Raw genomic sequence first — 12810 nt, forward strand, 5'->3', positions numbered from 1 at the left:
TTCGAACACAAGTACCTGCATTTTATGTTTTCTTTTTAAAACCGAGTCAACTGATAGTATGTCAGCAAATTGAATTGAATGATTTAAAAACAAGTTGTATTACGGTCATCAGGAGTTACATTGGGTGCGGGTGTAAGATTGAGTCATATAAAAAATGAAATTTGTTTAGCCCAATCTCACCCACCAGACCTAATGTCACCCCTGGTGGCGGTACAATTTATGATATTGTTCTATTTTGCCCTTCATTTTTTCGTGGAAATTTGAAACAAGAAAAAGCTTTATCCGGAAATTTAATTGAAATGGGCTTATTTTAAAAAAAATCCGAATACTTTTTGATTCAGGAAAGTTATTTGATCTTAGTTTGAAAATTAGCATGTTGAACTATTGTTGTACAAAACATATACTATTATCAAGTTTTGTATTGTTTCAAATAAATGTTGATTCTCTTTTCTGAAAATAAGGCCAGGAATTTGAAATTTTGTCTAAAAATTTGATCAAAATCAAGCCACTATAACTTAGATCAAACTAAAGGCCCAGACAAAAAATCCACTATAAAAGATATCAAAGAATCTATTTTTCTAATATTTCACAGAGAAACACTTCCACCGTTTAAATACCCACTCTACACACCCTTCGCAAGCACCACAAAAAAGGACTCGTCGTCGTTGTCGCCACCATCGACACGGTAGCAGCGCCATCATCGGCAATCAACCGAAATTACGACCAACAATTACATTCAGTGTTGAGGTCGGCCCATAAACCGCAGCATCTCGAGAGGACGTTCGACGGCGACGGCGCGGCATTTTCCACGAAGAAAACCCCCTGTCGAGTGACAGCGCGAATTGAGGCGGATTTTCTCGGAAAACCCACAGGCCAAACCAACTTCTTCGAGGACTTTTGTGCCTTTTTTTTTGGTTGGAATCCCGAAACCGGTTAAGACGATTTGACTGGCAGCATCCTTCCTCCACCCCCCACTTGAACATACACACACGCGCACACAAACACCAACTCAGCTGGGAAAACTTCAACTTGAGCCAGGAGGAGGAGGAGGTGGAGAAGGTGCGGGCTGCCAAAGGAAAATTGAATTTCGTGGAAATTTGTGAGTGCTGGAAAAGTCCGTGATCCTTGAAGAGTTGCGAAAACATCGGCGAAGGCAGCTTGGAAAACAAAAGTTGGTAAGTGAACTTAACCCAAGTGTAAGAGTAACATGTGAGTGGGGGCGAGGGTAAAAGTGTTTATGTGTCACATTTGGTGAATCATTTGGGTGACACATCTGATTAGCACACAATTAGCTTGCGTCGTTCGTGCAGGGATGCTGCGGGGTGCTTTGAGATTGCTAGTGTATGGGTGAGGGTTTGCGTGTTGATAACATCAGTCGTCGTATTTGTAAGGATACGGTAATGGGTGGCTCCTCTAGCGGAGGCTTTGGGAAGCTTCAAGAGCTTTTTCTATAAGGATATTCCAATAGGAAAATCTATGTGCTTTTCCACGGAATCATGCAGAAAAGATAAAAAGGATGAAAATTGAGGTACAGATGGCGTTGTGAGCAGCATAAAATCACTTGGTTCATTCGCAAATTTTATTTTATGTTGTTGATCGTGACCACCTTCCGCTTCTTTCAAAATATTAAACAATAGAGACATAAAAACATTCATAACATATTTTTGTGGAAACACTGTTGCAATAAGTCTTGTTTTGTTTAGATATTTTTTTCATTTCACATTTTATAATTAATAGTTAACTCTGAGTGCCTAAAACACAAGAAAAATAAAACATTTTGAGCCTTGGTGACAGCCTTTGGCCGCTTCCTTAGGCTGAAAAAAGGATCTGCGTCAATTTTGAGCAAAATCCTTTAAAGTTGAGGGGTCGTTAGATTCCCCATACAATTTTGCGATATACAAACAGACAATTACAAAAATTTTGATGTAAAAACATAAGAGGTTTGCTTATAAACATCAAGAGTTATCGCGATTTTACGAAAAAAAAGCTTAGAAAAAGTTACTTTTAGCGTTTCTCTTCCCAAGTAGCACTCATAACTTGTCGACTGTTGAATAATAGTTAGACAATTGTTTTTGATAAACACACGAGAAAAAATCTGAACATAACTTAAATAACAGTTTGTTTCACTGCTTGTATAACTGACTTGTGTAACTATCGTGTTTTGTGCCACAAAAGTGTTAAAACAAAGTCAACTTCACTCTTTTCCAACAAAACACAACATGGGAAAAATTCTCACCTATTTGGGGGGTTCCATCCAATTTGCTGATTTACACTGTTTAAACAACTTATTTTGGAACACCTTCGATAGAAACTTGCTTGCTCACTACCATTTGAAATATTTATCACTTGATTTCAGTCGAAAACGCTTTTTATGAGCTGTAATTAAACGTCAAAATCCTGATATGCCATGATGCTGTTCCCTCATCTGCATTGTTTTCCTCGAAAACAGTTTGTTGAATAAGAATAATATTGCACTGTTTGTTTCACTGCTTATCTAACATTGTCATGTGACGGCATCTTCTGAAAAATGGGCGTGGCCAACCATTCTATAAATAACCTTAGGTTTTCTCGCTTTGTTACACAAATGTTATCGGAGAATAGGTTATATAACTGGTATTCAAAAAACATGTTTAACTTGACATTGCGTGTTGTTAGGTGGTGTAAATTTGTACGTGAGGTATTTAGAGTTTCAATAATGTTTATTTATCGAAGATTGCAATAATTTTAATTGTTGACCGATTATTTATAAAAAATATCGCCGGTAAAAGCTACAAAAAATATCAGCTTACGGAATTCATGATAGAGAAAACAACAAATTAAAATCACACCAATTTTCAATGTTACTCCGTGGTACGGTAATCGAAATGACAGTTGAAACGGTTTGTTATAACAAAGTTACATAATGGAGTTATAAAAACTGACTTGAAACAAACTTATATAACTTTATTTCCAATGACAGCCTTTTCTGGAGTTAAGTTGTATAGCTCACTGCAGTATAACAAAGCTGACAGCAGCCTTCTTATTGACGTTTAGGCCAGCTTGTTTACTATGAAGCCTCGTGGAGAGATGTGGAAGCGCGCCTGGACCTGCCTGGAAATAACAAGAAGTCGTCGAAGTCATCGGATCGAATCTTGGGAAAGACGAAGTTCATCAAAAAAAAAAAATGAAAATCTTAAAGTTCGCCATGAAGAAGGTTTCACATGAATCGCAGTTAGAGAGCGCGAAAATATTATTTTATTTTTTTTTTTCATACAATTTCATTTTTTTTTTCTAAATAAATCGGGCAGAAACAAGCGTACCAAAATAGTCAGAGATACTATTCATATTGGCTTCGTCGTTGATTGAAATTCTGATAAGAACTGTTTGTTTACGTGTAAGTTGGGTAACGGTTAGACAACTGTTTTCAATCTATCTTTCCTTTTCAGCGTGCGCTTTGATTTGACAGCACAGCCGTTAACCACGCCCCCTTTTTTCGTTGAATCTCTTGTTAGCTAGCACAGTGTTGTCAGATACATTTGTACAACTTACTCTGATAACTTGCATCTTATTCTGGCAAGTTATAGTTGAATCTCTTGTTAGCTAGCACAGTGTTGTCAGATACATTTGTACAACTTACTCTGATAACTTGCATCTTATTCTGGCAAGTTATACAACAGAAAAAAGTGCGCTTTTTCCAATGCACAGGAGTTGTAGAACAAGTTGTGGTAACGAGGCCGTTCGGTTATACAACAAGTGAGGAAATACGTTTATCTGACAAAGTGTGTTGCTTGAGTTTGTTTCGTCGTCCGTGTCTGTCGCGAATGAGTCAGAGTGACCAGTCGGAGTGACCATGAACGGCCGTGATCAACGACGACCAACATTTTCTTAACTAAAATCGCGATCACTCGATTTGTTTTTTGTAATTGTCTGCTCTACAACTTTGTAGAACATTGTTACACTCTCAAAAAAAAACCCTGCAAAGTTAGAAAAAACACGAAATTTTAAAATAAAAAAATTGTTCTAAATGAAAAATGACCCTTCTAAGTCAATGTAGATTTGAAAAGTACATTAAATTTCCCTTGAAATGACATGCTCCAAAAAAATTTACAGTCGAGTAACGGAAAATGGCAGAGTTTTTTAAACTTTTTTAGTGTTTTTTTCGATGAAAAATACGTTTTTTCGGAATTCATAGTACGCCATCAAATCGGGCCTCTAATTTTACATAAAAGTACCTTTGAGACCAAATTTCTATATCATCACCGTTTCGGGCTGCAAATTATTGAAAAACGCCTCTTTTTTCGCATGCTCAAAAATGGAAGCGATCGTACCACCCCTCCGTCACGAGATATCAAAAAACGGTTACCTACCTGGCAGGGTTGTTAAAATATCAAAATATCAGCTCTCAGCAACTACAATTATCCCGCCTGAATATTCATTCCTCAAATTAGAGAACCTCCAAAGAGAAATGCCATGGCACTCAAACACAACAAAACTTTCTCTCCCGTCTCTTTCCCGCTCATGTGCTTCTAAACGAAGGAACTCAATTTTGACAAGTAATTCAAGCGCTGCACTGAGTGACGACGCTTCTCTCTCAGGTTCTCTACCTCAAATACAACTCAAGCAAAACAATGTAAAAGGACTGAAGCCGAAGTGTAAACAAAGAGTCTATCCTGCTCACGTCAGTTGATGTATACAATAGAAACGAGCAGGATAGACTCTTTGTTTACACTTCGGCTTCAGCCCTATTACAATGTTTAGCTACTGCTCTTCTCTCCTTATTGAAACGCTCAGCGTCGAACATAGCCGAACGCGTTTTCGTGTTTAAACACTCGCGATTGACATTTTTCTTTTCTCTCTCATTCCCGCTTCCACGATCATCCTACCGCAACAACATTAAACCGCAACAATGTTTAACCACAAAACCAATTTCGCAAACGCAGTTTAACGGGACGTCATGCGTGATCGCCATCTCGCGTTCTCTAATTGCAGTTTTCGGAGAGATTAAGAGATTCAGTGGTGAGAGCGCAGAGTCTAGGAAAAAGGAAGGAGTGATAAAGAGAGAATACCATCGCTGGGAATCACGAGACACAAGAAGAGATCTCAAAAGCTTCAGTGAAGATCGCTATATTCTCGGATGTTTTTGGTGCAGAGATAATCAATTGATAACTATTTTATCACTCATTTGCAACACTGCCTTTTAGAAGATGGTATTGGTTTTGGTGCAAAATTTTTATTAGATGGGTTTTTGAGAGAAATTCATAAATATTTCAGGCAAAACTTTTTAATTATCCGACTTGACAGCATGTTAGCCAATGAATAATGACAAATTTTTGGATCAATATGAATACAGAAAATTATTGGTAGGAACACTAACTATGATTGAATTTGAAATACGAGACAATTTGAAAGCATTTTTCAAGTTTTTAGGCTAGTATGCAGATCGGAAGGAAAGGGGTCAAGAAACAGCTTGACGAACAGCAGAACAAAGGAGATGGAGCGATTTCTTGGGGCTTTTCTTCACCCTCTCTGAGTTGCTTGCGCTGCCGCTGCTGTCCATTTGATTTTTTTCTTGACCGGTTCCTTCCGAAGTGCGTATACCGCTTTTAGAACAAACTATGATATTTTTTATGAAAACAGACATTTTTTTAGTAAATCGCAAATCACGAGTTCTAAACGATTTTTGGGATTTGATTTTGTATGTAAAAATTGTTCTTGAAGCAAAATCATATTGAAATCCGAGTGAGCTCGAAGGTTTCCGCCACATCGTCTTTTTTAGGATACACTACTACACAGTAACTAAACACCGGCTCCGTGGCTTAATGGTTACACTTCTGCCTCATGAGCAGAAGGTTCAGGGATCAAATCCCGGCTGGTACCTTTGATATTTGGAATCAGGAATTTGAACTTTGAATATGAACAAAAACGAAAATGAATCAGGTGGGATTCGAACTCACACCTCTGAATTGGTGGTCTGGGACGCTAAGCAGTCGGCCATCAGAAGGTTTACACTCTAACAGTGAATTGATCCGTAGTGTTGAAACATGTTATCTTCTCATATTAAATACGCGCTGATCCCTGATTTGCCTGAGGGATTTGGAAGTCTAAATATAGATCGAGTTTCCTTCAGATGCTTGCTTCTATGTTTAGGCGGGGCCGAACAATGCCCAGCGACCTCGGAATTGGACCGCAAGGAGCTCTGTCATTCTGAAATGGGTCGTTGGAAGCAGCGCGAGGGCTATCACCACCTAATACCCGGGACTGAAATAATTTGTATCAGCATTCGGCATACACAAAGTCTGATACAAATTATACTCTCCCATAATATCGCTACCGGTTAGCGGGTATTGGATTGGACCACACACACACACACACTACTACACAGTAACTAAACGTTATTATTTGAAACGTTGATAATTTGTTGGTTTAATTTTCCCTCTAGTTTCTGTAGTTTTACGTAAAATAATGTGTAAAACTTTCAAATTCCATTGCAAACGTTGGAAATTTCGCCAGATTCTAATGTAATTATTTCGGTTTTTAAGGTAGAAAATTGATGTCAAAAAGATAAGTTATTTTACCTCATGGGTTGATGAAATTTCCACAATCTTCCATGGAAATTCCATGGAATTCACAAACTCACAAATTATTAAGAAGAGGTTTTAAGTTTCAACATTCCAAATATTAGCTTCTTTTTATTGGGTTGTGTTTACATGTTTAGTGTTAATGTTATCACTCCATAGGCCGTCTTGACAAAATCCAGCTTGTGACATTGCCTTTCCTTTCCTAAGCAATTGAATCCACAAGGGAAACGATCACCATTTGTTTCAAAGTAAAAAATTGTGTAAATTTGTTAGGTGTAATTTTGGTAGGTTGAATATTACCTCTTTAACCTACCTTTAATTTTACCCCAAATTAGACCGAAAAAGCGACATTACACCAGAATAGTGGTAAAATTATACATTTTCAGAGGTAAAATTACACATTCTTTCTGACATAAAAGATGTATCCCTTCCATGATGTAATATTACCATGATTTTTTTCTGTGTTGTTGATCCGAGCCAGGAAATTGAACCTCTGATTTAAAGGGTTACATGGCTTGGACATGTCTGATTTAGTCTTCTTCTAGTCTGTGGTTGGCTTTGTGCATTGTAACATTTATTTCTGAACACTTTTTAAAGATACAGTAAACTTTGCCGAAACACCAAATCGACCAAAAAATCATGAAGAAAATCCCTTCTCAGGATGCAGATTTTTGAATATTTTACTTGGTTTGGTGTGTTGTTTGTCTTTATAGCAGAGAGACGACTCCCTCACCTGAAATGACTAAATGACAAAAAAAACTGAGGCCGGGACCGACGATTCCACATCCGATGGAAGGTGGAATGACACATTTTTCGTATCAAGATACGTGGAGGGGTCGACTGGGATTGAGCAAGACGTTCTTATTTTGATAATAATGACTGGTTTTCTGCGTTTTGGAAAAAAAATCAAATGATTCGCAATTCTAATATTTTAAAATTGTATTTTCCTCAGATAACAAATGGACCCCCACAACCCGTTCAACTTTCATCTGGGACCACCGGCGAGCGCGGTGCACGGGCACCATCCGGAACAGACCCCGAGTCCACCGCAGAGCGTTCCAGGTCGTCGGACCCCACTGGGAACTGTGGGCCTCGGTGGTTTCTACTCTCAACCTCACGCCGCCGGCTCGACATCCGCTGCACTAACCGACGAAAACCGTCCATCCGGAAGTGCCGAAAGGTGAGTACGGGTTTGATTGATTTATTCTTTTTCATTTTTCCTTTTATTTTATTTTTATTAAAAATATAAAAAAATACTTTTTCTAAAGTCACTTTAGCCCACCAGTTCACCACCCGGTTGCCCCGGTTCCGACCGGGGGCAAGCAGAAGAACCGCCAGGGAAAGTCAGTAAGACTGAATATCAACGCCCGTGAGAGACGTCGGATGCACGATTTGAACGACGCCCTGGACGAGCTGCGCAGCGTTATTCCGTACGCGCATTCACCTTCCGTACGGAAGTTATCCAAGATTGCAACACTACTGCTGGCGAAAAACTACATCCTTATGCAGGCCAATGCACTGGATGAGCTTAGAAGGTATGGAATTCATTTAAACCTAAAAGAAGATTACAATTTCTAATTTAAACCCCTTTCTAGACTTCTAGCATACATCCAAAGTGCCGCCGGAGCGGGCGCTCCAACGGTCGACCTCAGGACCATGCCATCAGCGATAAAGTTACAGCAGCTGCTCCAAACTCCCCAGCACGAACTTCAACAGCAAGCCACCCAGAGCTTGCAGCAAGCTCAGCAACAAGCTCAACAGGCCCAGCAGCAGCAGCAGCAGGCGTCACTTCCGCCGCAAAGTGCACCACCGCCAGCCAATCCAAACCCTTGAATCTGCGCGGCTGATGACCCAGAGCCCATTGATGTTCCCCCGTGATAGGAGGCTTTTACTCAGATATTAAATGCCAAAAGTTCAATTAAAATGTAATATGTAAGACCCGTCATGTGTGTTTTCTAGTCAGGAAAAATAAGCACTGAAAAACAGTTTTTTTTTTTAAAGATTGAAAATAGGTTGTAGGAGTCTCGAGTAGCAATAAGTTTCGTAACTAGTCGATTTTTTGTGCCAAAAAAACAATGATTAAAGTGCAGTTGCCAAATATTTCATATTTAAAAATAAATAAAGCTTAGAATAGAATAATTACTAAACGATTGCATTTCAGTGCAACTGCTTCTATAAAATGACAAATGATGGCAATGCCTTTGAAATAGGGTTTCCTTCTACCTTTTTTCACGAAATCGAAATGTCTTTTTTTTCATTCTCATGATTCTTATAACTTAGGCCGTTGCAAATATTTTACAAAGTTTATGTCGCCTCACCCCCCTCCCCCTTCAAAATTTGTCCAAAAAATCAGGGGGCAAACATTTTTTTTTCGAAAAACTTCAAAAGTTTATGAACTTTTTTTTTATTTTTTGCCCCCACTCGATTTTGGTCATAGGCGAGGGACATAAACTTCAAAAAATATTTGCAACGGCCTTAACCCTGAAAGGGTAAATTTGTATGGTCTACTTGTTCAAACATTTCTTCACAGGGTTCAAACATCATGGCTTATGAAAAGATCCTTGAATAATTTAGGGAAAATTTTCAGCTGATAGTGGAAAACAACTAATTTTGCAAAATTTTCATCATAATCATGTTGAAAACGGTGATTCGAAAAGTTTTGTTCAACCAAACGACGTCAGGCCTTGAACATTTTTGATCACACCTTATTTATAATTATTCAAATGATCATGTGCATATAGATGGTCTACGGTTTCGCAAATCTATTTTTAAATGTTTTTTTTTTTTGCTTTGGATAAAACTTTTTCCATAACTTTTTTTCATGTCCAAACCAGCCATTAATGAAATTTCATTAAATTAATTTAATAAATTTATTTTTTTGATGTTTGATCCATACCTGATTTTAAGCAATTTTCTACCAAAATCGGAAATGGATATTATTTGTATTTTTTATTTGGCTCAAACATTGTGGGGGCCTTCCCTATGACCAAAGAAGCTATTTTGAGTCATTGGTTCACCCATACAAGTCTCCATACAATTTTGGCTGCTGTCCATACAAAAATGGTACGTAAATATTCAAACAGCTGTAACTTTTGAGTGAATTTGCTGATCAATTTGGTATCTTCGGCAAAGTTGTAGGTAATGTTGAGGACTATTGAGAAAAAAAATAGGTACACGGAAAATTCCCCAAAATACTTATTTTATGATTTTCGAGATTTTTTGATATGTTTTAGGGAACAAAAATCCTCAAGTTTTGCAACTTTTTGATAAATAGTGATTTTTGGAAAAAATCAAAATTTCATGCAAAACAAAATTGACGAAAGTTTTTAATGTTAAATTGAATTTTCAATCGAAAAATACTTTACAGATTTTTTGATAAAAGGCTCTGTTTTCAAGATATAGCCACCGAAAGTTTAATTTTAGCGAAATATTTGCAGTTTTTTGATTTTTAAAAATAGTGGCCATGAGTGACCATTTCTATAAATATTTTTTTTTTAAGTTAAAAAATTAGCATAGCATAGCATAGCATTACGGGTCTGCACCACGCTGTAGGGTGTACCACAATGGTCAATTCAATATTCTTAGAAAATTTGATTGCTGCCCGGTACAACCAAAAATATCTAAGAACGGAAATTTCCACACTGTGCTCCAAGGCTACGCCCATACAGTCCCGTGGGGATTTGGGAGGGGATGTTTTTGTTGTTCACTAGTGGCAAAAGTGCAGGGAACCCATGCGACTTTTAAAAGTGAACGGAATATTTTTGGGAGGTTTGGAATGGGGGTTAGGGGAATTTCATCGGGCCGATGAAAATGGTTCAATGCGTAATGTATTAAATGATTTGGAGGTTTGTAAGTGTAAATGTGAGTCTGTAGTGTATTATATAAAAGCATATAGTTTTGTAATAATAATAAATATAATAAATATAGTAAATAAAATAAATATAAATATAATCAAGATGATTCCAGGAAGCTGTAAAAAATAGCAGTAAATTAAAATCTAAATGCTCCAGATGGTTCCCATGCTGTTTTAGAAAGTTTCGTTAATTTAAGCAATTTGATCATATATGGTATGAGGAGATGGTATGTTACAGGAAAGGTATAGGATGAGGAATAATATGAACATTTAAATAAATCATAGTGAGTAGATACATTTACATGTAGACAGTTAATTTCAAAGAATTCCAGGAAGCTGTAAAAAAACAATAATTTAAAAACTAATACTCGAGATGGAACCACAAATAAAACAACAGAGGCCAAACACGATCGAAGCAGGCCTTGCTTCGCAAAGAGCAACGGCGAGATTGGCCAGCTTCTTTCAAAATCACTTTTTTCTTCCTTTTTCTCCCGCGCGAAACAACGACGCAGGCCAAACACGATCGAGCAGGCCTTGCTTCGCAAAGAGCAACGGCGAGACTCTTTTTTTTTAAAGTTAAAAAAAAATTGCTTTAAAGATTGGACTTATGGTTGCTGAGATACAGCGGCTTAAAGAAATAGAAACAGGAAAATTGATGTTTTCGAAGTCTCACCCAAACAGTCCACCATTTTCTAATGTCGCTATCTCAGCAACATTCTTGAGATTTTCCGAACTTTTTGAAAAAAAATTGGATTTCTTGATTTATTAAATCAAGACTAACATTTTAAAAGGGCCGAACATTGAATATTACGCCCATTTAAAATGCTAGTCTTGATTAAAAAAAATTCAAAATATTTTTTTTCGAAAAGATCGGAAAGTTTCACGAATGTTTCATTCGAATGTTTCACTACGCTAAAGTATTTCAGAATTTTTAAATCCAAGATGTCGGCCAAAATGAAGGCGATGAAATATTGAAAAAAGTGCATTCAACTATTCAAATTTGACTAAATCTGGGTCGCAGACAGGCCAGTAGTAAGGATTTTTTGTTTTTCATTCCAATATCCGACGTTCCATAAAAACCTTCGGATAATCGAACTTCGTATACAGTCATCCCACATATTCGGAACGGTTTCCAGATCGGCCAATGTTCAAAAAATCATAGCAAATCGATGATTGAACTTAATGATTCGCTTTTACCTTCATTTGAAAGCTTTTCTTGTGATCTTTCGAATGCTGTATCGAACATCAGCAAATTTTAACTTTTATATGAAGTTTTTGAAGAATTACTTTGACCCTTGAAATCCAAAAAATCGGAACACTTTTTTCTTACGAATGTAAACAAACTTTGGATCTTTCCAGGAGTACATATTTATTACCAAATAATGACTTCACACACTGAAACCAATAAAACTCAAGCTTATTGATGTTTTATACATGTTTTGATAACTTTTTTGTGAAAATATCAGTTAAATTCAGGTGTTCCACAATTGTGGGCGGCAGAATAACATACCACAATTATGAAACATGCCATTTGGAGGCAGTGTTTTGCTGCTCTGGACAAAATAGTCTTGGAATGAAGTTTTTTGTTCAAAAAGTACTACTTTTACTAGTGAAATAGCAAGATAATGTCCAAATGAAGGTTCTAAAAATTGTAAGATCGACAGAAAAGCTACTTTTGGCATGCTATTGACAAATTATCATAAAAGTGTTCCGAATTTGTGGGTGTTCCGAATATGTGGGATGACTGTAACAAATTTATCGAAAAAAAATAATAGAAATGAGTAAGACTCGAAAATGGGGCACTTTTTTCAATTGGAGTTTTTTTTAATGAAAATTCAATTTTTTAAAAAGAATTATACACGACAAAAAAAATTTTTTTTGATCAACTTTTTTACATAAAAAGTCAATTACCCAAAATCTTTATTATCAAATGACACATTCCGGCGCGTTGCAAACCATTCCAAAACATAAATGTTATTACATATTTGGATTAAAAATTGAATTTACTACAAGCAGTTACTATGGAAAACACATTTTAAGTCAAACTTTTCATTTGCCACATCGATTACTCCGTGACATTGCAAAGGAGTGATAGCGAAATGTCGACCCTTTTTTGGTTTCTTACAAATTAATAACTCATGTTTCAGTTATGATAAAACATTAAACAAAGTTCAGCTAAACAAAAAAATCAAATAAAACCCATGTTCGGTATTGGCGGAGAATTTCTCTCGAATATAAAATCTCTTCTTAAGATGCGGATTTTAGAATATTTTCATATCACTATTGAATGAAGACTTATATGGATGAACGAAAGATGATTTTAATGTTCAAAAACATTAAAGTTGTTATAATTGGCTTGAAAACAAAAAAGCCAGATTGTAAACAAGGTGTCTGGAGTTT

At 36.8% G+C, this 12810-nt stretch overlaps 1 protein-coding gene across 2 annotated transcripts; it reads left to right on the forward strand.

Annotated features, from left to right (window-relative positions):
- Positions 1–583: 583 nt before the first annotated feature.
- On the forward strand, positions 584–8704 carry LOC120413575 (class E basic helix-loop-helix protein 23-like). Of its 2 annotated transcripts, none has more exons than XM_039574464.2 (4): positions 584–1175; positions 7510–7737; positions 7835–8092; positions 8153–8704. In XM_039574464.2, the coding sequence occupies exons 2-4, from the start codon at positions 7517–7519 to the stop codon at positions 8388–8390; spliced, it is 717 nt and encodes a 238-aa protein (XP_039430398.1). In that variant the 5' UTR covers positions 584–1175; positions 7510–7516; the 3' UTR covers positions 8391–8704. The 2 variants fall into 2 exon arrangements, with proteins under 2 accessions (XP_039430398.1, XP_039430397.1); XM_039574463.2 differs by having other exon boundaries at positions 589–1175; positions 7826–8092.
- The last annotated feature ends 4106 nt before the right edge of the window (positions 8705–12810 follow it).

Source organism: Culex pipiens, chromosome 2 (assembly GCF_016801865.2).
Source record: "Culex pipiens pallens isolate TS chromosome 2, TS_CPP_V2, whole genome shotgun sequence".
Classification (NCBI taxonomy): Eukaryota; Metazoa; Arthropoda; class Insecta; order Diptera; family Culicidae; genus Culex; species Culex pipiens.

Coding starts and splice junctions, on each gene's coding strand:
- LOC120413575 (XM_039574463.2), top strand. CDS start 7,517: ATGGACCCCCACAACCCGTTCAACTTTCATCTGGGACCACCGGCGAGC. Junction 7,738..7,825: donor CCATCCGGAAGTGCCGAAAG/GTGAGTACGGGT, acceptor CTTTTTCTAAAG/TCACTTTAGCCCACCAGTTC. Junction 8,093..8,152: donor GCACTGGATGAGCTTAGAAG/GTATGGAATTCA, acceptor ACCCCTTTCTAG/ACTTCTAGCATACATCCAAA.